Source organism: Atheta coriaria, unplaced genomic scaffold (genome assembly GCF_025399875.1).
Source record: "Atheta coriaria isolate IRGN ID8LTWV9N9 unplaced genomic scaffold, Caltech_Dcor_3.1 hic_scaffold_9_pilon, whole genome shotgun sequence".
NCBI lineage: Eukaryota > Metazoa > Arthropoda > Insecta > Coleoptera > Staphylinidae > Dalotia > Dalotia coriaria.
In genome coordinates this window covers 12,871,699-12,898,323 of record NW_027045451.1, presented here as the reverse complement: position 1 = coordinate 12,898,323, position 26,625 = coordinate 12,871,699, and the positions used below count along the sequence as shown (strand labels likewise).

At 36.3% G+C, this 26,625-nt stretch overlaps 7 protein-coding genes across 9 annotated transcripts; 6 read left to right on the top strand and 1 right to left on the bottom strand.

Annotated features, from left to right (window-relative positions):
- The first annotated feature begins 361 nt into the window (after positions 1 to 361).
- Positions 362 to 1,459, top strand: LOC135799087 (uncharacterized). Its single transcript, XM_065312107.1, has 2 exons — positions 362 to 1,044; positions 1,105 to 1,459. Exons 1-2 carry the CDS (start codon positions 644 to 646, stop codon positions 1,421 to 1,423), a joined length of 720 nt encoding a protein of 239 aa, XP_065168179.1. The 5' UTR covers positions 362 to 643; the 3' UTR covers positions 1,424 to 1,459.
- Positions 1,421 to 4,169, bottom strand: Csl4 (exosome component 1 Csl4). Its single transcript, XM_065312109.1, has 3 exons — positions 4,016 to 4,169; positions 1,720 to 2,128; positions 1,421 to 1,660 (listed from the first exon to the last, which is right to left on the bottom strand). The coding sequence occupies exons 1-3, from the start codon at positions 4,051 to 4,053 to the stop codon at positions 1,460 to 1,462; spliced, it is 648 nt and encodes a 215-aa protein (XP_065168181.1). The 5' UTR covers positions 4,054 to 4,169; the 3' UTR covers positions 1,421 to 1,459.
- Positions 2,287 to 3,794, top strand: LOC135799083 (uncharacterized). Its single transcript, XM_065312101.1, has one exon. It carries the CDS (start codon positions 2,380 to 2,382, stop codon positions 3,532 to 3,534), a length of 1,155 nt encoding a protein of 384 aa, XP_065168173.1. The 5' UTR covers positions 2,287 to 2,379; the 3' UTR covers positions 3,535 to 3,794.
- Positions 4,170 to 4,287: 118 nt separating the features above from the next.
- Positions 4,288 to 8,181, top strand: LOC135799081 (uncharacterized). Of its 2 annotated transcripts, none has more exons than XM_065312099.1 (6): positions 4,288 to 4,604; positions 5,592 to 5,824; positions 5,884 to 6,065; positions 6,574 to 7,339; positions 7,395 to 7,624; positions 7,688 to 8,181. In XM_065312099.1, the coding sequence occupies exons 1-6, from the start codon at positions 4,577 to 4,579 to the stop codon at positions 8,013 to 8,015; spliced, it is 1,767 nt and encodes a 588-aa protein (XP_065168171.1). In that variant the 5' UTR covers positions 4,288 to 4,576; the 3' UTR covers positions 8,016 to 8,181. The 2 variants fall into 2 exon arrangements, with proteins under 2 accessions (XP_065168171.1, XP_065168170.1); XM_065312098.1 differs by lacking the exon at positions 4,288 to 4,604 and adding an exon at positions 4,835 to 5,001.
- A 1,938-nt stretch (positions 8,182 to 10,119) lies between these two features.
- On the top strand, positions 10,120 to 11,238 carry HLH3B (Helix loop helix protein 3B). Its single transcript, XM_065312106.1, has 3 exons — positions 10,120 to 10,250; positions 10,320 to 10,529; positions 10,589 to 11,238. The coding sequence occupies exons 1-3, from the start codon at positions 10,248 to 10,250 to the stop codon at positions 11,132 to 11,134; spliced, it is 759 nt and encodes a 252-aa protein (XP_065168178.1). The 5' UTR covers positions 10,120 to 10,247; the 3' UTR covers positions 11,135 to 11,238.
- Positions 11,239 to 11,799: 561 nt separating this feature from the next.
- LOC135799080 (putative ferric-chelate reductase 1 homolog) lies at positions 11,800 to 17,806 on the top strand. Its single transcript, XM_065312097.1, has 7 exons — positions 11,800 to 12,067; positions 15,463 to 15,852; positions 15,918 to 16,758; positions 16,819 to 17,062; positions 17,119 to 17,231; positions 17,296 to 17,412; positions 17,469 to 17,806. Exons 2-7 carry the CDS (start codon positions 15,464 to 15,466, stop codon positions 17,604 to 17,606), a joined length of 1,842 nt encoding a protein of 613 aa, XP_065168169.1. The 5' UTR covers positions 11,800 to 12,067; position 15,463; the 3' UTR covers positions 17,607 to 17,806.
- A 4,993-nt stretch (positions 17,807 to 22,799) lies between these two features.
- Su(var)2-10 (E3 SUMO-protein ligase Su(var)2-10) lies at positions 22,800 to 25,961 on the top strand. 2 transcript variants are annotated; one of them, XM_065311852.1, is made up of 7 exons: positions 22,806 to 23,237; positions 23,323 to 23,489; positions 23,648 to 23,798; positions 23,856 to 24,305; positions 24,360 to 24,600; positions 24,657 to 25,061; positions 25,116 to 25,961. In XM_065311852.1, the coding sequence occupies exons 1-7, from the start codon at positions 23,211 to 23,213 to the stop codon at positions 25,616 to 25,618; spliced, it is 1,944 nt and encodes a 647-aa protein (XP_065167924.1). In that variant the 5' UTR covers positions 22,806 to 23,210; the 3' UTR covers positions 25,619 to 25,961. The 2 variants fall into 2 exon arrangements, with proteins under 2 accessions (XP_065167925.1, XP_065167924.1); XM_065311853.1 differs by lacking the exon at positions 23,323 to 23,489 and having other exon boundaries at positions 22,800 to 23,237.
- Positions 25,962 to 26,625: the final 664 nt, after the last annotated feature.

The following is a 26,625-nucleotide window of genomic DNA, read 5'->3' as shown; positions in this document are numbered from 1 at the left end:
TGTTGTAGACTTCCTGCAAATATCTGAAATCTTGTTCGTAGTTCTGCGTTGGTTGTGTAAAGTTTTTTGAAATATTAGTTGGAAAATATAAATTTATACAGCTTGAAACACGATCATACTGATACTCTTACATCTTCTGCCTAGGAAATCAAAAAAAATCTCACTTGTAGGCTAAGAGCTTAAGATATTTTTTCTACTTCCACGCTATTTCTTTGATGAGTTTTTTGTGCCAATTTGTTGATGCATCTGAGTTACCAAGATTCGCTTCCCCTGGAGAAGATGACTAGCTTATAACAAATCCACTTGCGCGCTCACCGATATTGTTATGGGTTAGATGATTTAATTAAAAGAAAATCAAACTGAGCATCCTATAGTAGAGAAAATGGTAATGTTAACGCCTGCACATTGCATCTAATAATTGTTTCGCATTATTTTTGATAATGTGTGATTAAATATTTTTCTAAAATGCGCATATATCGTAATAAGATGTAAATTTGCTCTTGAGTTCTGGTAGAAATCAATTAGAATATAAATTCAGAAGTTGTAAACATTTCACAACTTTAAAATAAATAAATACCCGTTTGCTGTAAGCGTCATCTGTCTAAATGACGCAGTGCGTTCTAAATGTGACGCTTTAGAGCAGATGATAATAAATGGGCTGCCCAAGGATGACTTATCTAAGAACTTTGAGGCAAAAGTGAGACACCTCACCAACGCCCCAAGCCTACGCGATATTCGAAGTTGCTGCCAACATGGTGGCGGTGACGACACATTTGTCCTTTTTAGCAACCCCACTGTGGGCATCCTAGTTTTGATTTTAATCATTATTTTCATTCTTTTATTGCTGGGACTCATCAAAGGTATTATGGGTTTGTACTGTTGTCCACCTGTTGGTATGTGCGGTTTGGGTGCGTTAATTGATTTACCAAGACCGTTAAAAGAATATCAAGAAGAACAACTAGTAGATTTTCCAGTGAAATACGACATGATTGGATGGCCTGTTCATCCGCAGACCAACAAACGCACTGTACGGGCACTGTCTTTGTAAGTATCCTATACATGCTATACGTGTCTGCGCTCAAATGAACTAAATTCTCTTTGCAGAAGAAGCGAATTTTGCTTAAACGTGATATTTTTCCTCACTTATCCTTTGATAATGCTCGTCACATTTTTGACAACCTGCTGTTTTGCTCAAGTGTACGACCATGAAGACACGGCCGATGCAGTTTTCCTTAAAGAACACAAAATAATGTTAACCGAATGTCCTTCCATAATGTGTCGGCGTGATACAATTGATATGCACGAAAAATGTATAAAAGACATGCCAAAAGCTTACAATGGTGAATCGGGCGGCGAAGAACGGGATACGCACTATGTCTTAGAACAGATGCGGAAAAGTGAAGAAAAGTTACAATTCAGCTAAAGTTTACCAAGTTATACAATATATTTATAAACAAAATCATTTTGTCACAGCTTGTTGGTAATTTTCAGGCACCACCTTAGCTACTTTCCTTGGTTGTTTAATATATGTTTTAGTACACTGCATTTCAGTCCAACTGATAGGAATCATTGGATGGCCAGCATCACTATGAGCAATCACAACACCCAGTTCATTCTCTGCAGTAGTAAGTTGATATGTGTGAGCTTCAGTTATAGGCAACTAAAATTAAAAAATGTATAAAAATATTTAAAAAAATACAACTGATGAGTTGAGTTTACCACTCTAGCTAAAATAATGTCTCCAGGCCTCACACTGTTATAGATTTCAACCTTGTCCTTTTCCTGTGCCCTTACATCTTCCTTTCTTAATATGGCTCTATATGATCGTGATAAAACTACATCATCAATGCACTTGATGGCGCACCTTGCCATTTGTTGATTAATTGTTACAACCTGAGCTGTTACAATATCATCCTGTTGTGGCACCAGGCCTTGATCCGACACGCTATGAACTTCAATAATCTCTGCTCCATCCTCATTCTTGTTTATTTTTACAAGTCCAGTTAGTTGGGAATAGATATAGCCTTGTTTTTCATAAGTGCCTTGGCCAGATAAATGCTTCTTGTTGCTGGGGCATAGACGCTGACCGGGCAAGCAAACAAGCACTTGGTCTGGTGGCGTCATTATTCTAAAAAAAGCTCCAATTCGTAAACAATTCTAATTGAAGTTTAATTTATAGCTTGATTTCTACAAACTTCTTTTTAAATTTAACCTGCAAATAATTATCACGCTTGTGTTATTTCGGTTGCCTCTAGTTTAGAGACTTAACAACTGAACAAAGTGTGCAAACTAAGTTGCCTACGCTGAGTGTTGTATTTTTATTTTTATTTGTAATATTCTAACCCTAGTTATTATTTACTTTAATTTTAACTTTTAATAATGCGCAAATACCATCAATTGTTACTCATTATAATTTCAGTTTTTAGCTTAACATTACTATTGGTTTATCGGCATGAGTATAATCGTTTGCGTTATGTTTTGGAAGTATTCAATTTCTTTGGGCAGCCATGCAACTTCTCCGAACTAATCACTTCTGGAAATATCTTGAATCATCATGACTGGGGACCTGATCCAGTTTGGACTCAAGAAGACTCGGTCTTTGTATTTTCCAGTCACCTGACCAGTCAACAACAATTGCAATCGTTGGTGGTTAAATCACCAAAAAGTGGTCATGCAAAAAATTGTTATCTATGGTTTGATGATAATGAATGGAAACCAAAAGTTGGCAAATTAAGATATCAAAATCTTTTTACAAACAACAGCTATGAAGGCTATTATTATATTTGTGAATGGACAGAAGCTGCAACACCTTATGCAGTCTCCTACAGCAAAAAACAACTAGTTAAGAATATAATTGTTCAAAACAATGACATAAGCAATAAGTTTAAAATGACGATGTGTGTACCACCAACTAAGTTTCTTACCAAGAGATTTCTATCAGAGTTTCTTAGTTATCACAACTTAGTTGGTGTAGATTCGTTTATTGTGTACTCAAATGCACTTCCACACAAAACCGTCAAACTTATCAATAACTTATCAAGGCAGCTCAATTTCAACATTTCATTCTACTCCTACAATTTTCCTCAGTACTTTGAGGAAATTGTTGTTGAAGATTGCAGATTAAGAACGTTAAAGCAATCAAATTATTCAGTTTTAATGGAAGTAAATGAATATATGACACCTAGGAGTGGTAAGGATATATTCATTGCATTGAAAAGTAAGACTGGTATGTTCAAGCTGCCAATTTTGAAGTTTTGCATCAATGAGCAGATATCAACAAAACCAATTTCTTTACAAAATATTTATTTAGTCAGAGATGTGGAGAAACTGGTGAAGGTTGTTAATGTGCATAATAATGATAATAACGTCCCTGGTAATGAAAGTGGCCTTATTAGTAGTAATAACAATATACAAAGATATGTGTTTTGTTTGGATGCACTTGCTAAAGTTTACGCAGATGATACAATTTTAAAGTTTTCAGACGATTTTATTAAATCAACATTGTTTCAAATAAATCTACACAATTTTTTGTAAAGTTATATACAATTTGTTATATATACGTCTTCTAAATAGCTATATAGAAGTTAAAGGATAAAGATGATTTAATCTTGTTTTTTACAGCCTTGTAATTCGGATTAATCGTCATGGTTTATAACTTTATAAACAGATAGAGAGTTTTATATATTGTATTATAAAGTTATTATAAAGTAATTCTGCAGTAAATATATGTTGCAAAAAATAAGACGAAAATAAAAGTGTTTGTGTATACGGTGATAACTTATCCACCATTATAAGATACATGTTTAAAAAAATACTTTTACTTACTGCTTATTATTACTTTTGAAATCTCTAATATCACGTGATTAATTTGCAGTAGCCGTAAGAAGTGAATTAAAAAAAAATAGGACATAAACAAAACAAGATATGAAGCAGCTGGTAGCGAGTCAACCGCATTGCTGTGTGATTAATTACAATTAGACAACAAGCCGCCATTAACGAGAGCAAATAAAATTACCGAGAAGGAAAACGCGTCTCGTCCATGGTGCAGCACATTGAACGCACAACGGGAGAGCATCTGGGACAAATTTAGACGAGTGTATGCGTACATGCACACACTTTTATCTTGTGCACCACAGTATCACAGTAATATCGTGCATTTCGTCGCACAAAGTTCATAGCACGCGCGCCAATCTGGAAATATAAAAGTGCGTGCTTTTTGGGAACGCAACGCAATTCACGCAGTCGTCAGGCGGCCTTCGCATCAACGTTTCGTCGCATTTTCGTAAAGTGCGCGTTGAAACAAAGCGAGAACTACAATGCGATAGAGACACAGGAAGATACGGGGCGCTATATTATAATAATAGCACGTTTTTAATGTGGAATGTGTTCAAATTTAGTCTTTTCCAAATGTTCCGTCTAGCAACACTAGCAACGGTGACTGGCAGACATTGTAGCGTAATACAACCGTGAACTTTTGAACATTTATTTAACTCAAATCACAAGTGTGATAAATTGTGTGCTATTGTTAGCTTTGGTACAAAGCATTTGGATTTCAGTCAAAATGGAATAATTTAAAATGGCTGAGAAGTTTCCAAATTACGAAGGTAATATATTACTTTAGTTGTTGACAGATTGCGGAAAAGTTGAATCAGTCTAATAAGTTGTAAAACAATGTTAAACAAAAACACGCGGTGCGCAAATGTATTACATTTGCAACATTTATGAATTCTGAATTATGAATTAGACAAAGAACGAACGAGACAACCATCCCATACTATAGATAGAGCACATAATGCCTGCTGATATGATTATCCATATACAAACTCTAAACTAAAAGTGACTACTTAACTCAACACGGAACCATCTCTAAGTTCAGTGTCTGTGACCGTGTCTCGTGGTAATTTTGAATTCCATTATTTTGTTTTGATAATTTAAAGCAGCGCGCGTCGGTCGTGAATGAGACATACATTAATATGGACGATAAACAAGTGCAGTATCAAGGTATACAATTCCCGTTTAATTATTAAATGTAACACCCAGTATAACTGTTGCATTTAATGCTTCGTTTGCTAACAAACGTATGAAATCGGTTGCGCATCATTTTTATCAACACTCGTAAAAAGTGCTTACACCTTATATGTGTGTGTGACGCGCTCGGTTACATTAGAATATTTTAATTTTTTTCCAAACAATTATGACTATACTACGCGTGTATTGCTAATTTTATTTTCGTTTAGTTGGAATATGTTAGAATATTTAATATCTACATTAAAAGGTTCGATCAGCGATAAAAATACACTGATTTTGCTCATTATTATAATTGATTTGTTTACACACTTAGTGATTTGGTGATTACTTTGGCTGCTTTAACGTTAATTGCCTTAAAATACTTAAATTGAAGCTTTGTCTCCGATTTATCGCAATTAAGCTAATGCGATGTTAGTCAAGTAGATAATAAAGAGCTTTTGCAATTTTATTATCACATGCCTTCCTACAAATACACTAATAGTAAATAATACAACGCCTGGTTGAATAGTGTGTGGTGTTCCGTCGCAACCGAAAATAAACTTGGTGTATTTTTCACATTTCAGAATGTTTGCTGACACGGCGCCAAAACTCGCAAACGGGCCAACGTGCCCAAACGAAGAGCCTCAAAGGACCCCTGAGGGTTGTGCGTCTTTGTGTCTTGGGAATTATGTTGCCATGCTTGCTGGTATCACTAATTCTGTATATGAGATACAGAGTGTATGTTGAACAATTGTATCCGCTTGCGGTGTCGGATATGCGAATGTTGGATAATCGAATATCCACGACATGGTGCCAGGTACTATTGACATAAATAACGTTTAATTGCAGTTAATTGATTTGTTCGTCTAATTATAGCGCCAACTCGTACGAACAAATGCAACATTTAATGCGTTTCTTTTGCCGGAGACGCCGACAATTTCCTACAAACATAAGCCAATGACAATGGTGCGACATTTGGAGTTGGAAGATGATACTAAAGAATATTGGGGTTTTTATCTGTTGAGAGGATCCACTGTCACGATTTCCAGTTGCGTCAGGTGAGCTACGGATATAACTGATATAGCTACAATAATGGAAAAATACATATGTGTAGCTTTGTCTAATTTAATCATCAAATAAAATTTGCTCGAATGCGTAAATCAAACTTAGACACAAATGAAAAATATTTTGATGGAAAGTTATCTAACAACATAGTAGGAAGATAAGTAAATTTCAATTGTTTTTAGTAATTATTTAGAGCAATAGATAATTTATTTCTTGTTGCTAGTTCATGTTACAGTGCGTTTTAAGAAGATCCGCAAATCTATAATTTTTGCTGAGTAAGATGGCTAAAGCAAACGACCGATAGTGAAACGTCCTTGGGTGACGGTTTAATTATATTATCTTACGAGTACTTACATGGATATCTACCTATCGTTAATGTAATAACCAAATACAATCTGAGTAAATGCGCAAATCGACTCTAGACATTAGTTACACACGAGTAGACGAAAAGTTATCTAACTACTACAACTTTAATCACTGTGCAAACTTTTTTCTCCCTAGATGGCCTGGTGCATCGCTTATCGTAATCAGAGGACACAAACACTTACACGAATGCGCATATATCGGAGACAATTCATCGGAGGAGTTGGATGAAATGATGGAAGCAATTCGTGAAGGAACTTATAAAACGGAGACCGGTGATGAAGTAGTTGATACTGTTGATAATAACGCGCCGTCAAACACACCAAACCTCATGAAAAGACATCGTGAAGACGTCAAATTTCATGATCCTATCCATAATGCAACAACCAGTAAAACAAATCACACCTTGGGAGGTGAAGGCTTGGATACGACTGATGTGACAGATCCGAAAGTTTTGAAGAAAATTTTGGACAGTCTTAATGAGAAAGCACCGCGCAAGCCTCATGTACACGTACATCGAAATTCAACGATTGGCAAAGGAGAAACGGGTAATTTTGACTTTGAAAACAAGAGCCCAAGATTTATGCAATCGACTACAACGGATTCGGAAGAAATCATTTCCGACGTTTTGAGAAAACTTCACAATTTAGGAGTGGATAGAGGTGGTAATCTGTTAGAGAAACTAAACGCACGATATGCGTTGAATAAATCAACGGGACTAGACCAACAACAACAAGAAAATGTGATTCATATTAGAGGTCGGCAGTATCACAAGCCTGCGGTGCAATTTGACGATAACATTGATAAAGCCCGACGTCGCCGACGTGAATTAATCTTGCAAACGGCTGAACTAAGTGAGACCTTTAATAAAAACGATGAAACTGATGATGTTGGACAAGAGGAAGTAAGAAACTAATTTTTACAAGTTTTATATTTTTAATAAATGATTATATTTTAAGGGTTTTGTTCCCGACGGTATTGCCGATCATCATGCCACATTAAACGAAAATACTCTGAATGATATGAGCAACAGCGAGTTTTGGTCGTCTTTCAGTTCCTCGGAGGAAGCGCTGCTTAACTGCGCCGGATTAATTCTTAATCTGCCTCTGAGTCCTCACACGAAATGTCAAAGAAGTTTATCTGATCAAGATGTAGAGACTGCATATTTAGCTAATCGCATAACATACAAGTAAGTATTTACTATTCATCTTCAAATTATAATGTTAGTAATTGCTTTTATTAATAATTCCAGAGTGCCAACAAACGGATACTATTTCTTCGTTTTCAATAGTGAAAATGAAGTACAAACAAATTATATCCGAGTGCATTTCCATATTGAAAAGACCGTCTATAATGTGACGAATCCAATTTCAGAGTGTGCCAATAGTACAGAACAATGCGCACTCGATTTGAAGTTCTTTTCAGATGAGAAATTGGTGATGGAACTGCCGATCAAAGAAGACCAGGATTTGTTTAATCAGGAATACGTTGTTGTTTCGGTCTGTGAGCCACGCACAGCCATTTACATTTTTTGCGTGATTCTTGTGCCGATATTAGTCATCCTATTCGCATTTCAGTGAGTGCGAAATCAACTTTAAGTGATATTCAACAAAACAAATGGTTGTGATAATGTGAATGTTTTATATTTGCAAATTATTTTTAGATCTAACCTATGTTAATATTATTGTGTCAAGATACATTTTTATTTTTATTTAGTTATGTTTTCATTAAATTGATATTTACTAAGTGGGCATTTATTTAAACATATGTATTATTATTTATTCTATCAACAAGCAAAAACACAAAATTAACAAACATTTGTGTCATACAATTTGGTTTTTTTGTACCTTTTTTATCTAGAATTTAAATATCATTCAAAATATTTCTTTCATACATTTTAAAATGAATGATAAACTTCAATGCCATTCAAATGAATTTGATTTCAATTTTCGAGCTCCGAGCTTAGTAAAATGGCTTTTATTACAACCGCACGTGTGGAGGGTGATATTCTAACAGCATCCCTTATCGCACAGTTGCAGGTATATTTACTCCGCGGAAAGCAGTTTTAGTCGAGTCTGGCGCAAAGGATCGATTGCGGAGTAAACGTTTGTCCACATCATGAGTTCAACAATATGCTGCCTGAGAATGTGCAAAAATCGAGGGTCCAAAAAAAATTCTAGATCAATTTGTAGTACCAAGTTAACGAGAAAAAATAAACATAATGAGAATTTTATGATTTCAGGCGCGTGCAATTCTGATAAGCGGTTTTAGGCTCGTGCCGCCGTGCTGGGAACGCTCTGGGGTGACTTTTTATTCATTACCCTATTAAGGGTGTGTCGACAAAAGCTATTGTATAATAGTCGATATTGTGGATTGTTTTATAACACATCGCACGTTACGAAATGTAAAAAATGTTTAATACAATGTTCATCACAACGAAACATGCAATTATGAAGTTTAAATTATTGTTATTTTTACATGAATTGCCGAAACTGATGCTTTGTTTGCAGATTTCTATGACCCTGAGCATTTTTCCCAACGCCTTCAAAATACAATAAATCCTAATCCGCTAAGACAATTTGTTGGACACGCGCAGCTAATCCCCAAAAATCGGAATTAATTAACGCATCTCTACCCACCATCTGATAACCGGAAGGCACAATAGCCAGCTTAGGGGCCTAAAGGCGGGGTCAGATACGGATGTGCCATCTCAAGTCCTGTCAAGAGTTATTCAAGAATCAATTTGTTATCTGTAGGTATATTTTATATTTCTTATATTGCAAAACGTGACGAACAAATGTGGCAAGAGGCCATTGACTGAAATAATATTTCAGTATTGATAAATTCATATTGTATTTAATTTATGCAATGTTTGTGTTTAGCTTGACGATAAAAAACAAGTACTTGACTAACGTGAGCAGCGCGTTCGCCACAATGGGAATATTTTGACGCCTATCACACTAACAATGCACATTTAGAAGCGCATTATGCTCATAAGGGGTGACTTTCGTTTAGAGTTGAAGGGATGAACGGTTTAGGTACTCAATTCCCATGTATGCATTCATGCAATAAATTAGATTTAGATGTTGTTAGGGTCGTATTAATAGATAATAATTTTTATGCGCATATTTTTCTATTACCTTGAACTTAACAGAAAATATTTGCGATACAACAACAATGTTCAAAATAAATTTAAGGCATCGTTCAAATACAATAATAAACTAAATTATCACGTTACTGTTATCTCTCATGAATTTCATTAATAACTTTTGTTTAAATAATATGCATAATATTGAACGGCCGCACTGAACAATTCTGAATATCGTTGTGTAAAACCTCAAAAACCTCAAAAACAGGACCAAACCAAATAACCTAATTGCAAAACATAATTGGCATGTTTTTAATTTTAATTTTATTTTAACTTAAGCAAACCGGCTACCCATATTATTAGCCAGAAATATATTACCACACGTTTCGTTTTTTGTTTGTTGTACATTATAAATTCTAAATTCCCTTTATTTAACAAGCACAAACTCTAACATGCCAGAGAAATCGTTTCGAAGGGATGTTGAATTTACTGGGGGGCGAATCCCACGCACAGCTTCTCTTTGCCGACACGCCCTTTTGCTCTGCGCCCAAAATCCCATTGGCGCGCGCGGGGGTGTCTGCTCTGCGCAGATAAGAGTGTTAGTAGTTGATAATCAGCTTCCATGACTTCCGAGCACTATTTCCGTCACCAGTTTTGCTCTGACCTGCCAGTGTGCAATTCGTTCCGAGTACTTTAATTCAATACCAATTTCCAGTGACTTTAAATGGTAAATAACAAAATCAGTACAAATATCTAAAAAGTCGATTAAATAATGTACATTGTTTTGTGTTTGAAGCCCATCACATATAATACCGACGCGCTGGTGGAAATGGAATGGTCCGGAGATGGTGACAACACGGATTACAGCACGACATCATCGCCGGCCAACAACTATCGTCGAAATCCTCAGCAGGACCATGATTCCATGTCAGATGAAGACGATCTGTCGGACGAGTTCTCTCTCCTTGATAGTGATGATGAAAAGAAAACGTGCACTATTCATGCGGTTAGTAATTGTTAAAAAAATATTTAATTAAATTAGGTACATGTATAAAATTTCTATAGGCAACAAATTCGGAACCACGAGGTATAGTGAAAAAAATATTTACAAACACTCGTGAACGATGGCGTCAACAGAATGTCAGCGGAGCGTTTGCCCAACTACGCGATTTAGTTCCAACCCATCCTCCAGATAAAAAACTATCCAAAAACGAAATACTTCGTATGGCCATAAGGTACATACGCCTCCTGACGAATGTTCTAGAATGGCAAAATGGCCATGAAAATAACATGCAGATTAAATGCGAAGACGCAATCGTCCGACATGCAATCCAAAACCAATATACGACCACGCACTCACAAGCGCTGCGGATGCGAGCGAGATTGCGAAGGAACTTGGGACAACATCCGTTGTGCGACCGAAACGGCAACAATCTCTTGATGATCGCGCCCAATAATCATCTCACGTTGAAGCGTCACATTATGTGCTTGGAGGCGCCGCCGGCGCAAAAATCCAAGGTGAAAATCGAACACCACGACGACGACAACTACAAGGATGACAACGACAGTAGCAAAACAAAGAATGGCAGAAATGGCGACAAGGGTAAATAAAATTATGTGCAATACACCCACTTACTCATTATTATAATATAACCCATATATTTATAACTACTTGGAATTAAAAGTAGCGCTAGAAATAAAAGTTTCAAATCACAGCAATTTTGTGCAAAAATATTAACATTGACTAGTTTTGGACCTAACGTAAGATCTAAGGAAGTAAACCAAGTGAACGTAAAAAAAATGTAAAATAAGAATAACATTCGGGTCAAGACCATCAACACTAACTAACAGTTGTCGAAGGTCTACGGGCGACCAACATAATCTTTGATCGCAACTTCCGATTTGTATGTTGCGGATTTACCCACGAATCACCGTCCACGCCTTCGACTTTAACATTATTTGTCATCGGCGACAGACCAATTGTAAACACCCAAACAAAGCAAAAAGAAGGAACCGCAGTACGATACACTGTGAGCATTTTAAGCACCTGTTTGCTTTGTGCGCGTCATGGGCATGAGTCGCGTCGTGACGACTTCCTATGGCAATTATCACCATTCACATTGCGGACGTACGCGACGGGACGACAGGTTTTGGTTGCATTCGGCGCGCAAGGATTTACCGCCGCGAAGAAGTGACGTCGACACTTTTCGACCTTGATGGCGCAGGCATGGCAGCGCGTTGTAGTGGAGGTAGTGGATTCCACGGTGCTGGCTGCGACCATAGCAAGCGCAAGTGCCGCAAGTCGCGCGAGCGTCAGACCGCGGAACGCATTCGTCGAGTTACCAAAAACCACTCCTGCGCGCGTTCCGCTGTGTTTTGCAGTTGTCGCCGGTGAGTGAAAACATTATGTGCGTGTACGAGTGCTAAGCCGCAAAGACAACATACTCGCAAAATAAACAATCGGTTGGCGTTTTATTTTGTTAAACTGTAGTGAATTAGTGGATCTTACTTCAGAGGATTATCTTTCGAACATCTTTCCGCCAGGTACGAGTGTAATTGTGTGGTGCCGCAATGAATGTTTCAATGTTTGTGTTATGTATGAATAGAACGTCAGTGCGAGTATGCGATTTCGAAAGCTTTCTCTTAAGGAGGCACACAAGGTGTAGCTAAACGTTACGTACGCAATTCGGTTACATTCACATTGCCGCACGGCCGCAGAAGAGTGGAATGTTAAAATGTTACGTAGTCCGAGGTAGTGTAGACCTGTATGTCAGGTCGCAAGTGGAATTTTATAATTTCGAAATACATACATAAAAAGAAGTCCTTACACCGGTTTAATAAGGCAGCATTTATTATTAACAATGTTTGTTAATAAAAATGATTTCGATTTCTTGTAGTTTGAATTGTGTATGCAATGTCAAGCATCTTAAAATCAAAACGTAAACAATTTTTTGAGGATTTTAGAATTAATTTAATAAAACCTTTCTAAATCCATTCGCTTCTCAGGGGACAAGAAAAATTTAAAAAAAATTCAATTTGCGCATCATGGTGAAGCTACCAACAACACAGAAAAAATAAAATGAAATCCGGTAGTTACTTATTATTGACATTGATGATTTGCATGTTAACACTAGACACAACACTTTTTACAAGAGTATGATCAATATTTGCGAATATATAATGTTATTTTAAATAATTTTCCGGTCTGCTAATATCTACGCAGTTCTTATAAACCTTTCTGAAGACCAAATAATGACCTGAACCAAAAAAACATTAAAAACACAAAAGTACTCGAAGGAATGCTTGCGGTTTCTACGGTAATAGATAAAAGCGAGTCAAGGTGCTTACCGTAAATCGCTTTTTTGTGTGCGCGCGGTAAATGCTAAATAAAACAGCAAGTGGAAAATGAATTCATGGTTGAAGAATTCATAGAACCGTCAACATATAAAGGAAGTAAAAGTACATGCATGGTGATGCATACATAGGCATAAAACTATGGTGATCTATAAATATGAAAGCAAGTGCCATCAAATAAAGTTTGTCAATGTTGCTTTCGTTGAATATCAGAGAAGGCATGCTGGTAATGCGCTGGTAATAAACAATAGCGGAATATTTGTATTTAATAATTTTACTTCTGGCACGTTGACACGATTTCGTTTTCTTTTTAAACACGTGTGTATAACGCGTATCCATGGCGTCCGTGCTAATCGTTGGCCTTGGGTTTAGATGTGGTTAGGATTTATGTAGGCCGTTTAGACCAGTGATAGACAAACAACAAGAATTCATAAAGAAATTATTTCTTAGTAACAAACAAAATGAATACAACTGTAGATTTATATCATTCATTTGTGATGTCTTGTGTGCATGGTCTGAGACGAAAATTGTTTGGTGGCATGAGTTGGTTGCATGCCGCATTAATATTTTTTTCTCGTAGTAAACACGCTTTTTTCGCCTTCTTTTGTTATAAGAATAATAGAATAAATGAATAGATTAATACAAATGATTTGTGAATGAATAAAATTCACCTAATGTAGGTATCAAAATCTATCATTTGGTAGACAAATAATATAAATAAAGTTTAAATGTGCAAATATATATAAACGCGTTCAATCAACAATGTTGTACTTGTAAGTGGCCCACTAAAATGTTTAGAGGCTAGGTTCGGAACTAAAAATTATAATTAGCAGTTTGAAAAATGAACCAAAATGTTGGTCTACTTATAAGACACAACGTAAAATATCTACCGCTCAAAAAAGTTTTACAATCACCGTTTGAAGCGTTCAATGGACTTAATGTAGTAAACGAACTCATAATATATCCATGGCTTTTCACTGTTCCGGTAAAATAGAACAGATTAGAATCACATTTGAACTGTCTTGTTAAATGAAAGAATGTGAAGTGAATTAAATTATAAATGAATCGACTGATGGAAAAACCTAATATTTTTTCCACGCTTTAATATTTTAATATCTATGACACATACAAATGCGTACGAAATAATTAATGTGGTTTTATGATTCATTGTTTCCCCAAATTATTGTAGACTTGTTTTTTAAGTAAGAAAACATGCTGGTAAAATAAACAGCAACTTGAACTCATATCTAAATTGAAACTAGCAAATGTCGGAAAGACACGTTCGTATGAATAACAATACTTTATTTCATATCAATTTTATTATTTAAAAACCGAACTTAAGTTGAAAATTTACCGATATGTATGTTGAGCGGTTAACCCGTACCCGAACGATTAGTGTTTGCGTCAAATTATATGTTACGTTCTATGGTGTACACTGAATAAATTAAATTCAGTCGATTTCAGTCATGAGTCGTGAGTAACAAGTAGGGTGTAGGCTATTTACGTATTTCTTGCGACGCGACGTCAAAAGAATATATTTACCGTCGCAATCGATGATTACGAATTTAATTTATATGTAAATGAGGTGAATAAAATGAAGCAATTGTCGTTGAGCTGTTTAATTTCTTTATATCGATTGGGAATTTTAAGTAATTATACTTTTGTTTGTATATTAATATTGCGGTTAATAGAAATATATTTAGTTTGTGGCAGATGTTTGTTATTTGATGGTTACCAGTGGCATTATCCTCTAAAACTCTAATTGTATAGTTTTACAGCCTCAAACGACACCGCGAACAAAGACAATACAGAGTTTACAACCTTTTTATACATAGTAGACACCTCGACGAATATTATGCGAAAACTATTTCGCTTATGTAAGTTTAGTTATTGTTTACTCCTTCGGTCAGTGCGAAAATATGTGTGTATGCGAGCGCGCAAGGTTAAGACTTTGAAAACCTCGCTTCCTTTCGGAATGCGAATCGTGCAGTCATGCTTTATGTCATGATCTAATCGGCTGCACATCGGCTATTGCGTATAAGTTTTATCATGAGTTATATTGTTAAAGTCAAGGTTACTGAACGTAAAACGTGAAAAGAATTTATTTTAATAAGAATAGCGGTTAATTAAATTTCAAACTTCATCTAAGATATTTCTGACAACATTAAATTACTGTCACTGATTATTTCTTGTCAAATCTTTGTCCTGGTTTGGTGTTGCATGCTCTGTTTGATATGCATTTAATTTAACATGGTTACAACTAAATAAACGGCAGTTGAAAATGCAAATTACGCAAGCGAAATTAAAATTAAAATCAATTAAATTTTTCGAAGCGTTTTGTCATTATTTATATCACCATTATTGATTGATGGGTTTCGCGGCATCTAAATGTAACTAAATGTTTTGGTTTCTCCAGCACACCTTATGTTATGAGTCATAAATTATGTTCAAGGAAATTTTATGCACGACCTCTGGACGATGAGAATGTGTTGGTGTTTGAAGCCTGTCGGTGCACCTAGTTTAAAATGCATGAATGTTTGTACTGAGAAATTCTAATTTAGTAGTTTATTGTTTGTCGCTTACAGAATGTATTTGGTATTTTTACTGCTTGCCACGGCGAGTGCGCTTCCCGGCGGTGCACCACCAAGCGTATGCCAAACAATGTTGCCGAATCACGGTGGTGGAATACCACGACAAACCACACCTAGTCCTTTCGCAATTTCTGCGCGACGAAACGGATCCGGCTACATGGTGACCATCCAATCAGCCGCAACTATTCCCTTTGCAGGATTTATGCTGCAAGCACGAGGACCAGGCGGGGAATTGGTCGGGTCTTTTGAACCAAGCGCTTCATCCATCCACACCATCGACTGCTCCCAACCTGGTGATACTCTAACTCATTCCAACACGGCTGACAAGCCTTCAGTGGAAGTCCCATGGAATCCTAGTGGTTTTGAGGGACCAATCATTTTCAAGTTAGTTATCTATCTGGATTAATTAAGTACATTATTAAATAACATTATTAAATGTTTAATTTTAGTGCAACTGTCGCACAAAACTATGCCACATTCTGGACAGGAGTAGAAACACCTCGAATTCAAGTTACAAGAGGATCCAGCAACGAGCCTAGTGTATCACCTGCTCGTCCAACCAGTACCACACCTCCAAATTTCGTCCCAGAAGGTAAACAACAATCATCTACTGAATTTGATCCATTTTATGATGGATGCGACACGAAAAAGGCCTGCTTTGGAGCGCCCGTTGATTGTGTAAAAACAAAGAACTGCAAAGCAGTAGTGGCAGTGACAGTTTACGGAGATAGATATGAGTTTGAAATGAAAGCGGCTCCATCTTCCCAATGGGTGGGTGTTGGTTTGTCAAGTGATATGCAAATGGGCGATGACTCTGTCATCGAATGCGTCAAAGAAGGTTCTTCTGTGAAGTCCTACATTTCCTACACGGTTCCACGGCCCAATTTGAATGTGAATCGCGATCGCCATCAGGCCAACATTCAATTGCTGGCTGGAAGTATCAACGACGGTGTAATGTACTGCAGGGTGTTACGCGAGACCCGGACTAGTATAAATGGACGGATATTTGACTTGGCAAAAGACAAATACCACATGCTGGTGGCGGCAGGATCCAGCGTGCATCCGAATAAAGTCGGCTTCCATAATGATGCCTACATAGTCAGTGGAGAGAAAAAGTACTTGTCGGACGTTTCAGCGATACAAGCCGCTTCGAAATTATTGCTGCGTCTTCATGGTGCATTTATGTTGGCTGCATGGTTGGGCACTGCATCTATCGGTATTATTTTAGCGAGATATTACAGACAAATGTGGCCAGGAAAAAGCATTTGCGGAAAGGATTTGTGGTTTGCCGTAAGTTATCTTTGCCAAATACATAAGTGCAATTTGCTGTAATATGTTAATTTGTGACAGTGGCATCGTATTTTTATGGTGCTCACCTGGTGTTTAACAATGGCGGGCTTCATTTTAATTTTCTTGGAATTAAAAGCGTGGTCGGCTGCTAATAATCCACACGCTATTCTGGGCACGGTTACAACGATATTGTGCTTCATCCAACCCATCGGAGCTATTTTCCGACCTCATCCTGGGACCAAGAATAGGCCATTGTTTAATTGGCTGCATTGGTTGGTCGGAAACGCCGCTCACATTGTCGGAAGTAAACGCAATGTTATGTGTTATTGACTATTGAATACTAAGCTGTATTTTTTTTAGTTGTAACTATTTTCTTTGCCGTCACTCTTAACAAGGCAGAGTTACCTGATTGGATGTATTGGGTATTAGTGGCATTTGTAGTTTTTCATGTTGCGATGCATTTAATATTCTCGGTATGTAACAAAAACAACTGTTTTGTCAAGTGTTTCTTTTTGCTTATTTAATCGTATATTTTAGATTATCGGTTACGCAGCAGAGAAATCCGCGGAGAGACGAATCAACTCGTTCCCAATGAAGGAGATGGGTGGTTCGGGCAGAAGTTCGATGTACAATGATAGAAACCCCGATGCGCCTGTAAGTCAAATGTTTGTTGGAAGTCGCATCCACTAATAAGATATTAACTGTTTCAGTTCTCTTCATCACGAAAGTGTTTATTGGCGTTATACATCATCATAAACATCATAATTGTTGCTGCTTTGATTGTAATTGAAGTACTCGCACCAATCGAGGAGTTTGTGCAAAAACTTCGTGACTCGATGAGTTCATAAATTATATTGACATATCGTAACCACTAGATGCGCTCATTGTTATCAAGCCTATTTCTTTTTTTGACAACTACGTTTAATTTATTCGATTTCCAACCAAATTTGTTTAAGTCACGTATTGTAAATACCGTTCATTATTTAGTGCGACACTTTATTGTTATACTAATAGGATCTATAAACAAATAGATTATATACTAAATAAATTATGTTATTATTTACCGCGTCATCATATAATCATGTTTACAATTATAAATTTAATATAATGGAGCCGATGAACACATTTTTGTGTTTTCAAGAACTAATTTTTGCTTGTTTTAGGAAATGAGCACTTGAAGCCGTCATAATAGGAGAACCATTTCTCAATCTGATAACTTTTGTGGTCAATTATTTCTATGGGCCGCAAAAATTGGACCTTTGCGTTGCAACGTTCCAAATGACTGATTTTTGTTTGTTTTAGAGATTTTGCACCTGAGTCCGACGTAAAAGGACTATTTTAGCATCACATTGTAAGTATTGAATTTCATTATCAGTTTCCTAAATAAATTTTGTGATTATCTCACAAATTGACCCCAAAAATTGCATTGTTATGTTCGAAGGACTAATTTTTGCTGGTTTTAAGGATTTTGCACCTGAGTCTAACATCATAGATGGACCATTCTTGCACCAGATTGAAAGTATTTGATTTCTTTATTATTTTCCTAAATAACTCTTGTGATTATCTCCTAAATTGACCCCAAAAATTGCGTTGTTATGTTCGAAGGACTAATTTTTGCTGGTTTTAAGGATTTTGCATCTGAGTCTGACATCGTTGAAGGACCATTCGTGCACCAGATTGTAAGTATTTAATTTCTTTATTATTTTCCTAATAACTGTTGTGATTATCTCCTAAATTGACCCCCAAAATTGCATTTTTGTATGAAGGACTAATTTATTCTTGTTTTAAAAATTTTGCACCTAAATCTGACATTGTTGAATTCTTGCATCAGATTGTAAGTATTAAATTTCTTTGTCATTTTCCTAAATAACCTTTGTGATTATCACACAAATTGACTCCCAAAATTTTAGGGTCCGTGTTTTCTGTAATAAAGAATAATATAATATATAGTTTTTCTAATTATAATTATTTCTGTTATTTAAAACTGATCACATATTCAAGATTCCTAGAACGATTCATTTTGATAGGTGCATGCCAGTGCCCTCTATTTTTTGAAAGCAACAACAACTGAAAGTTTTAAAGCTTATTGTACAGAACGTACTATTAGCTATAAAATATAAACTTCGATCCGTCGCCACTAGAGGTCAGTATAATCGGGGAGCTTGTCTATGCTCACTTTCTGGGTTCCTAATACCGAATATCAATTTTGTACACTCTGAGAATCAAAATGGTCTCGAATTGTTGAAAATCAGATTTTGGTATTCGGATCGCAGAAAGTGGGAGGAGGATGATAAAGTTTCGAGGGGTAACTAGTAGTGGCGGGTAAAATTAATGTTTAAAACAATCTGTTTACACGCTTTATAATAGCTTCACAAGTATATTTGTTTGTTTGTTTGCTTGTGTGTAACCGGCCCGGCAGGCACACTTTTTACCAATTTCGATAAATGGGCAGACTGAGACAGCAAAATGTCATTTATATACCGATGACAGGATAAATACTTACTAGACACCTAGAAAAACTCAGTGCAAATAAACTAAAACTTGCTGAGTTAACATCCATTTATACGTTAAAAATGTTGCAGAATATTATCGCTACAACCCAAAAAATTAAATTTGAGTAATTTATCTTTGTAATATTTTCTTCTAGCATGCTTGGTTTTGACCTTATTGCCTTGTAAAGATTACTTATAACTCGATGTCTGAATTACAATTATGTATTAAATTATTCGCATCATAAAATTGCTCTCTTTGATAATTAGTGATAAATAGTAAATTTTGTAATATTTTTGAAATTAGTTATGAATTATGACCAAAATGGTGGATGCGCCTGACATATTAAAGATAATTATTAGTAATATAATAATAAATACAAACTACCCCATTGTGAAGCGGAGATCTTAATTATCAAATTTAAACAATTTTTCACTTAATAACACTAAGGGTTTTTTCTGCGGATATAAGTAAGCCGTGTGTTCACATGGAGACTTAAGAATCAATTAGCTCAGAAACTAGAAGAGATAAACAAAAGCAGAAAACACTATAATGCTTAGTATGAAATTCCATGAAAGATAACGTTTAAAAACATTCAAATATAATATATGCCTAAAAAAATTTCCACCACAATTTTCTCAGAAAGTATTAAAGTTAGAAAAGAATTTTCTTTATTTTGTTCATGCCATGATATGGATTTATAAAATGGCAGATTTAGTTTTTCCATTTTCCAAAGGTGACCAAAGACCACTCAAAAAGATCAAGAGGTTACACTTGACTCTTTTTGGACTCAAAAATATTTTTTTACGCTAGAAGAAAATCGAAAACGTTAATCAATTGAGTTTTCCAAGGGGATGAAAGATATGAAGTCAGTTTTCCGATAACATCAATATTTTGGAAAATGGGTGGTAAATTCAAAACTGATCAAATAAAACTACCCCTGCAATGTTCCCCAAACTTTCCAAACTGATGAAAAACAATACCAGGAATTCATTAGTTCAAGTTTGGTTGCGCCATCTTAATTAGTTTTTAAGTTATTGACCATATTTAATTATTAGTGTTGATAATTGAAAATTTTAACATGTTATATAATGTAAAATTTAATTCTACATACGAATATGAAACCCGTTTTTCTTTATCTCTAATGATTTTCGAGATAAGAGCGAAAAACTGGTTTATTCGTTTTCTCTATAATTTCCTAAGCAAAAAATAAAAATTGGAAATTACAACTTTATATTACCAAATATAGAAGAACATGTGATTCTACATACTTTATCTTAATTAAATTTTGTTCTAAAATAAAGCTCTTTGATAATAATACCCCTAACAAAGTCAGATTTTGTAGCTATTCAAATTACATACCTACATTTTTATATGAAAATTGCAAATAGGGCCTAAACGGTAAATGCTAGCCAAAAAAGTTACTAAAATAATCGATGTAGAATTAAATTATCTATCCGAATCAGAAAACAGAACTTAAAAATTTCAACTTTTAATTTCGATCATAAAAAATAGAAATCTTTTGCCTTTTTTATAACAAAATCTTTTCGTTAAATTTTTTTATGCATTTTTGGTCGTTTTTTAAAAGGATGCCATCTTATAGAGAATTCTTGTAGAATCAAGAATATGAAGTCCTTTTTTCCGTAGCCCTTTTTGTTTTCGAGATAATCGCAATTTAATTCCGCCGGTTTCACGGGAAAAATTAAAGAAAAAAGTCCGACCCTGTTCTTCGATCAAAATAAAAAATATAACACAAAAGTTTGACCCTCTTGTTCGACCGAAAATATTTTAAAAAGTAAGTTTGACCCTGTTCTTTGACCAAAAAAATGTTAATAAAAAAGTTCGACTCAGTTATTCGGCCAAAAATGAAATTTATTGTACAAAACAGCGATATTCCAAGGGAATTTTAACACACTTCCCCAGGATTAATATACTAAAAAAGGTATGCATAGCGAAGGGGGACTCTCGAACTTTAATATGACGTTGAGAAACTTTTAAAAAACCAGTTGATTCACGAGAAACAGGGCGATTTCCACATCATGTTTTCAAATTTTCACAAAATTGCCAACTTTTGAAGGGTATTTTATGATACATGCAAAGGGTCTAGCAGGTAAAAATTTATTGCGTCGTGAAGAAGGGCTCTTAACCTATAATATGGCACCAAGAAACTTAAAGAAAGTATAATATTTCACAAGATACAGGGTGTTTCCCACACCATGTTTTCAAATGTTCATAAAATTGCCACCTTTGGAAGGGCATTTCGGGGCACTTAAAACGGCCGAGATTTCTGAAATAAGATACATCGTAAAGAGAGTATTTTAAGCTCTAATATGGCGCTGAGAAACTCTAGGAAAGTTAATTAATTCAGGAGATACAGGATGTTTTCCACACTATGTTTTTAAATTTTTTGAGAAATGCTAATTTTTAAAGGGCATTTAATTCACTTCCGAAAGGGCTAGGAAGTTGAAAAGGTATTCATCGCGTAGTGGAATTCTTCAGCCCTGATATAGCAGTAAGAAACTTTGATAAAGTCAATTAATTTGCGAGATACAGGGTGTTTTCTACACAATGTTTTTACATTTTATGAAAAATGCTTATTTTTAAAGGGCATTTTAGCTCACTTCTAAAAGGGCTAGGAAGTTGAAAAGGAATAAGGTATTCATTGCATAGTGGAACTCCCTAACTTTGACATAGCAGTGAGAAACTTTCTCTACAAGATGACATCCTTATTGAAAAATGATCAAAATGGCACAAGCTCTTATTTATGTTCGAAATTAAAATTTGGAATTTTTAAATTCTGTTTGCGGATTCTGATAGATAATTTAATTCTACATCAATTATTTTAGTAACTTGTTTGTTATTAATAATAACAGTTAGACCTTATTTGCAATTGTATAGAAAAAATTGAATTTGAACCGAAACGAATTAAAATTATATCTGGCGGGAACTGTCTATGTCCACTTGCTGCGTTCCTAATACCCCACACTGATGAGCGGCAATTCCTCGACAAATTTTGTTGAAAAAGCCAATGAAATTTATACACAAAATTCTTTTTGACATTAGGATCGCAGAACGTGCTGTAGGCTGCTGAATTTTCAAATTACAGTAACATCTAATAGCGACGTAGTTGAGTTACTCACAGACAGATGATACTAGTGATAGGTTTTTTAATATTTTTTTTGGTATAATATAATAATATAATAAGTATAGGTCAGTTCATCAATTGTACTCATTGATATTGACAATATTGGAAATTATCGTACCCAATGCGACAATAAATATGTACATAAGTACATAAAATCAAAATGAGCTCTTGTCAATTGGCTGCCAGACTACCTTTGCCTTTGGTGATTCAATTTGACACTTACGCCGCTACATAGGGGAAGCATTGAAACAAATTTGAATAATATTCAATAAGTATGCAGTAGTAAAACAAAAGAAAAACATAAAGTTGTATTCATTTATGTTTTTTGTTTAACATTGGCAGCTTGTCAATTTTGTGTTCTACATAAATAAATCCTAATAAATAATTAAAATGGCGGGCAAAAAGATGGGGAATATTGTCTCAGAACAAAATTCCCTAACGTGAGCGTTTGGTACACAGATTATTAATGGTTTGGTACGCGGTTTTATCGCGCTAGTTTCACGAGAAGATTGGTTTTCTAAATTTCCCATGTTGGCAGATGAACTATTACAAAGAATACACCAATGATACCAATTAAAAAGAACGTTGTTTACAACGGCAGTTGTTTTATTAATGCGCGTGTTTCATGAACAATCTAGAGTGCGACTGGTGGCTGCGCAAGGAAAGTGTCGTTGGCGAGGTTAACTTGACGACGTTCTAATCGCTGTTTGCGTTCCATCCCGTGCGATTGTCTTTTTTCTTCAGTGTGCTTAATTATTTGTTTAAATGAACCACGAACAGAAAGCGTTGCATTTGGACAGTAAAATTGCTGTGGGAGATGTCCGAGAACATAGATGAATTACGGGTACGTACAATATTTGTACGCGGTAGTTGTAACAACATAAACTAGCAAACGAAACGCTGATTGGATTGTTTGCTTTTGTTTGCAGAGTATGCTATTTTCCTTCCGGGTTTCTGAACTGCAAATGCTATTAGGTTACGCAGGGCGCAACAAAACCGGGCGTAAAACTGAACTTCAACAGAGAGCTTTAGAACTTCTTCGTGTTAGGTCACAGTCAGTTCACCAAAAAATTAGAGATCTGCATAAAACTATTCAGTAAGTAACACATACACTTACATGGTATGCTAACTCGAATCGGTTCAATGATGATCGCGTGTTTGAATTTCATTGCTGCACATTGAAAATTGTAGTAATTTTTATTGCATTTGAAGATACGAGGAAGATGAGGGCTAATAATCATTCTACATTTTCAGACAAAACGGTTCTCTACTTCCAATTCAGTCAACTTCACCACCGACCACACCAACTGGTAACGTCTCACCTAACATGCCACAACATCCTGCAAACATTCCACGAGCAGCTGTAAACCCCTTCAATATGGATACGCGTGCACATGTAACTAGGGTAAGGTATACTGACATGTTTTATTAAATCGCCTAATTGTCAACTTAATAACCATAGCAAACACGGTCAGCCGCCGCCGCTGCAGTGGCAGCCGCCACTTACTCCCAGCATCAGAACATGTACCAACAGAGCTATCACAATACGCAGCAATACCAAGCTGCACCTCGCGGAATCGCGCCTACTAACATAGTCAATAATTATCCGGTCCATCCCGATGTAGAGTTCAAACGACTTCCTTTCTTTGATGTCGTCGCAGAGCTTATCAAACCGTCGACACTTATGCCTATGACGTCAACACGCGTACAGGAATGCAATTTTTACTTTCATCTGACTCCACAGCAAGCTACGGACATAGCTCAGTCGAGAGATGTGCGTCACAACAGTCGCGGCGAATATTTCAAACAGATCCAGATGAGATTCTGTTTGATGGAGACCTCTTGTAAGCAGGAGGACTTTTTCCCACCTGGTATTGTTGTTAAAGTTAATAACAAGCAATGCCCATTACCAGTAAGTGCAGATTAATTGCCTAAATGAAACCGATAATAGTAATCCAATTTTTAGAATCCTGTTCCGACGAATAAACCAGGTGTTGAACCAAAGCGGCCACCGCGGCCTGTGAATATTACCCAATACATCAAATTAAGCCCCACATCAGCAAACACTATAAATGTGCAATGGATGCATGATTATGGCAGAGTGTATGCTATCACTGTAGCCCTAGTTCACAAACAAGCATCGTCTGATCTTCTACAACGATTGAAAACGCGTGGGGTTAAACATGCAGATATTACTAGAGGATTAAGTAAGGAAATAACTGCGTTCTTAATAAGGAGAATCAAAATTACTGTTCTTTTTTAGTTCAAGAAAAATTAAATGAAGATGCGGACAATGAAATTGCCACGACTTCTCTCCGCGTCTCACTAATGTGTCCCCTTGGCAAGATGAGAATGACGAATCCCTGCCGAGCGAAAACATGCAATCATCTGCAGTGTTTCGACGCGTCGTTATACCTGCAGATGAACGAACGTAAACCGACTTGGACGTGTCCCGTCTGCGATAAGCCCGCGTTGTACGAGGATCTAGACGTTGACGGGTACTTCCAGTTAGTGCTCAACTCTCCTGAAGTAAGTTCCGATATCAAAGAAATTCAGCTGCACAAAGACGGCTCGTGGAGCGTGCAGAACGAGGTGAAACCAGCGCCGGTCGCTAAACCCGTTCAAAAATCAGCAAGTTTGGATGACTCGATTGAAATTATCGACGATGGTATGTATGATTTACTATGAGTATGCATAATTTTAAAATAATATTTTTGTGTAGACTATCTACCAAGTTCAAATGCTACATCATCCTCTGAGCTTACAAAACTTGAGGCTAAAGAAGAGTTGAAGGATCAGGAAGCTACCACACCCATTATGGAAAAATCTGTTGTAGATTTAACGATTTCAGACTCGGATGATGACGAACCGCTTGCAAAACGACGAGCAATTATGACCAAACCGGATTCAACGAATAAATTTTCTGATACTACGAGTATCTCATCTAGCAGCAATCAGTCGCGCGTATCTGTAACGCCCGGTCCTTCGTCTGTGTCGTCGTCTGGTTACCCGATCAGTCCTTCGGGCGTGATTGCTTTGGACAGTCCTTCGCCTCCCCCATCATCACCTCAAAATTTGGCTACAACACAATCGCAACCTGCGTCTTGTATGATGGCTAATGGTTCCTCGGCGGCTGCACAGTCGCCAATGTTTAGTCCAACCATGCCGTATCTCAACGCAGAAGGTGACGGCAGTTCGGCACAGAATATAAACAATTACTACTAATAGAGCGTCGGCAGTCAATAATTGACCAGATTGAGTGGGAGTAACACATAAAAGTGTACTGTCGATTTTACCGAAACAAACTATATTTTTTATTTTAGTCGATTTAAGTAACATTAGTCTATCATCATAAATATCATTGGTAACCTGCAAATAATTTATTTTCTTTTTGTTCATCCCATACGCATAAATATAAATCTTACTGTATAGTTTATAATGGTTAAGTTTTGTTACTTCTAATTTATATTTAAGAGTAGGTCATTAGCTGCGCCTGCAATTCTCATGTTTACATTAGTTAGAGCAAAGAACATTAAATAAGTGTTTAATGTCACACATTTGGATAATACTTCAGATTTTTCTGTTATCCTATGATAAAAGACCTCCTGGAACTAATGGGAAACTTGATTTATGAAGTGTTTTGTGAAAAATGGCGAAAAAAAAGTAGTTCGAATGTTTATAAGCTGCGTGTGTGTTGTGTTGCCTGCATGTGCAGCGCATGTTTTGATGAATTGTTTCTGGTGCAAATTGCGCGTGATAGTTTAACGAGTTAGGAGACTTTCAAGCAGATGATAAATCGGTAGTGAAACGAAATTATTTTAAAACGAAACATTGAATTTGCGCAAAATAGAAATACTATGCAAAATGTATACTTTTACATTCGGTCTGAAATAAATGTCTGTGTCTAGCGAAAAGCTCCACCAGCGCTCGCTCCACTTGCCGCGGTGAGACAACGCAAGAGCCCGCTGGCAATTTCCACGTAATTTGAATTTTAAAAATATGTTGAGTGCACACGCATAGTAAATGACTTGGACGGCGGCGCGCCTGTCGAAAATCTAGTGGATATCACTCGAACGGTTAGAATTGTTGAATAATCTCGGCCGCTCGACTCTCGTATTTCAAAAACCGTTTCAAAACCGAAGGCGACGTAGAAACGCGGCGCGATGTCTGGTGCAGCCGGCGAGCTAGATGAATACTATTTGCTAACACAAAAAAAAGCGCCACGCCGGTGA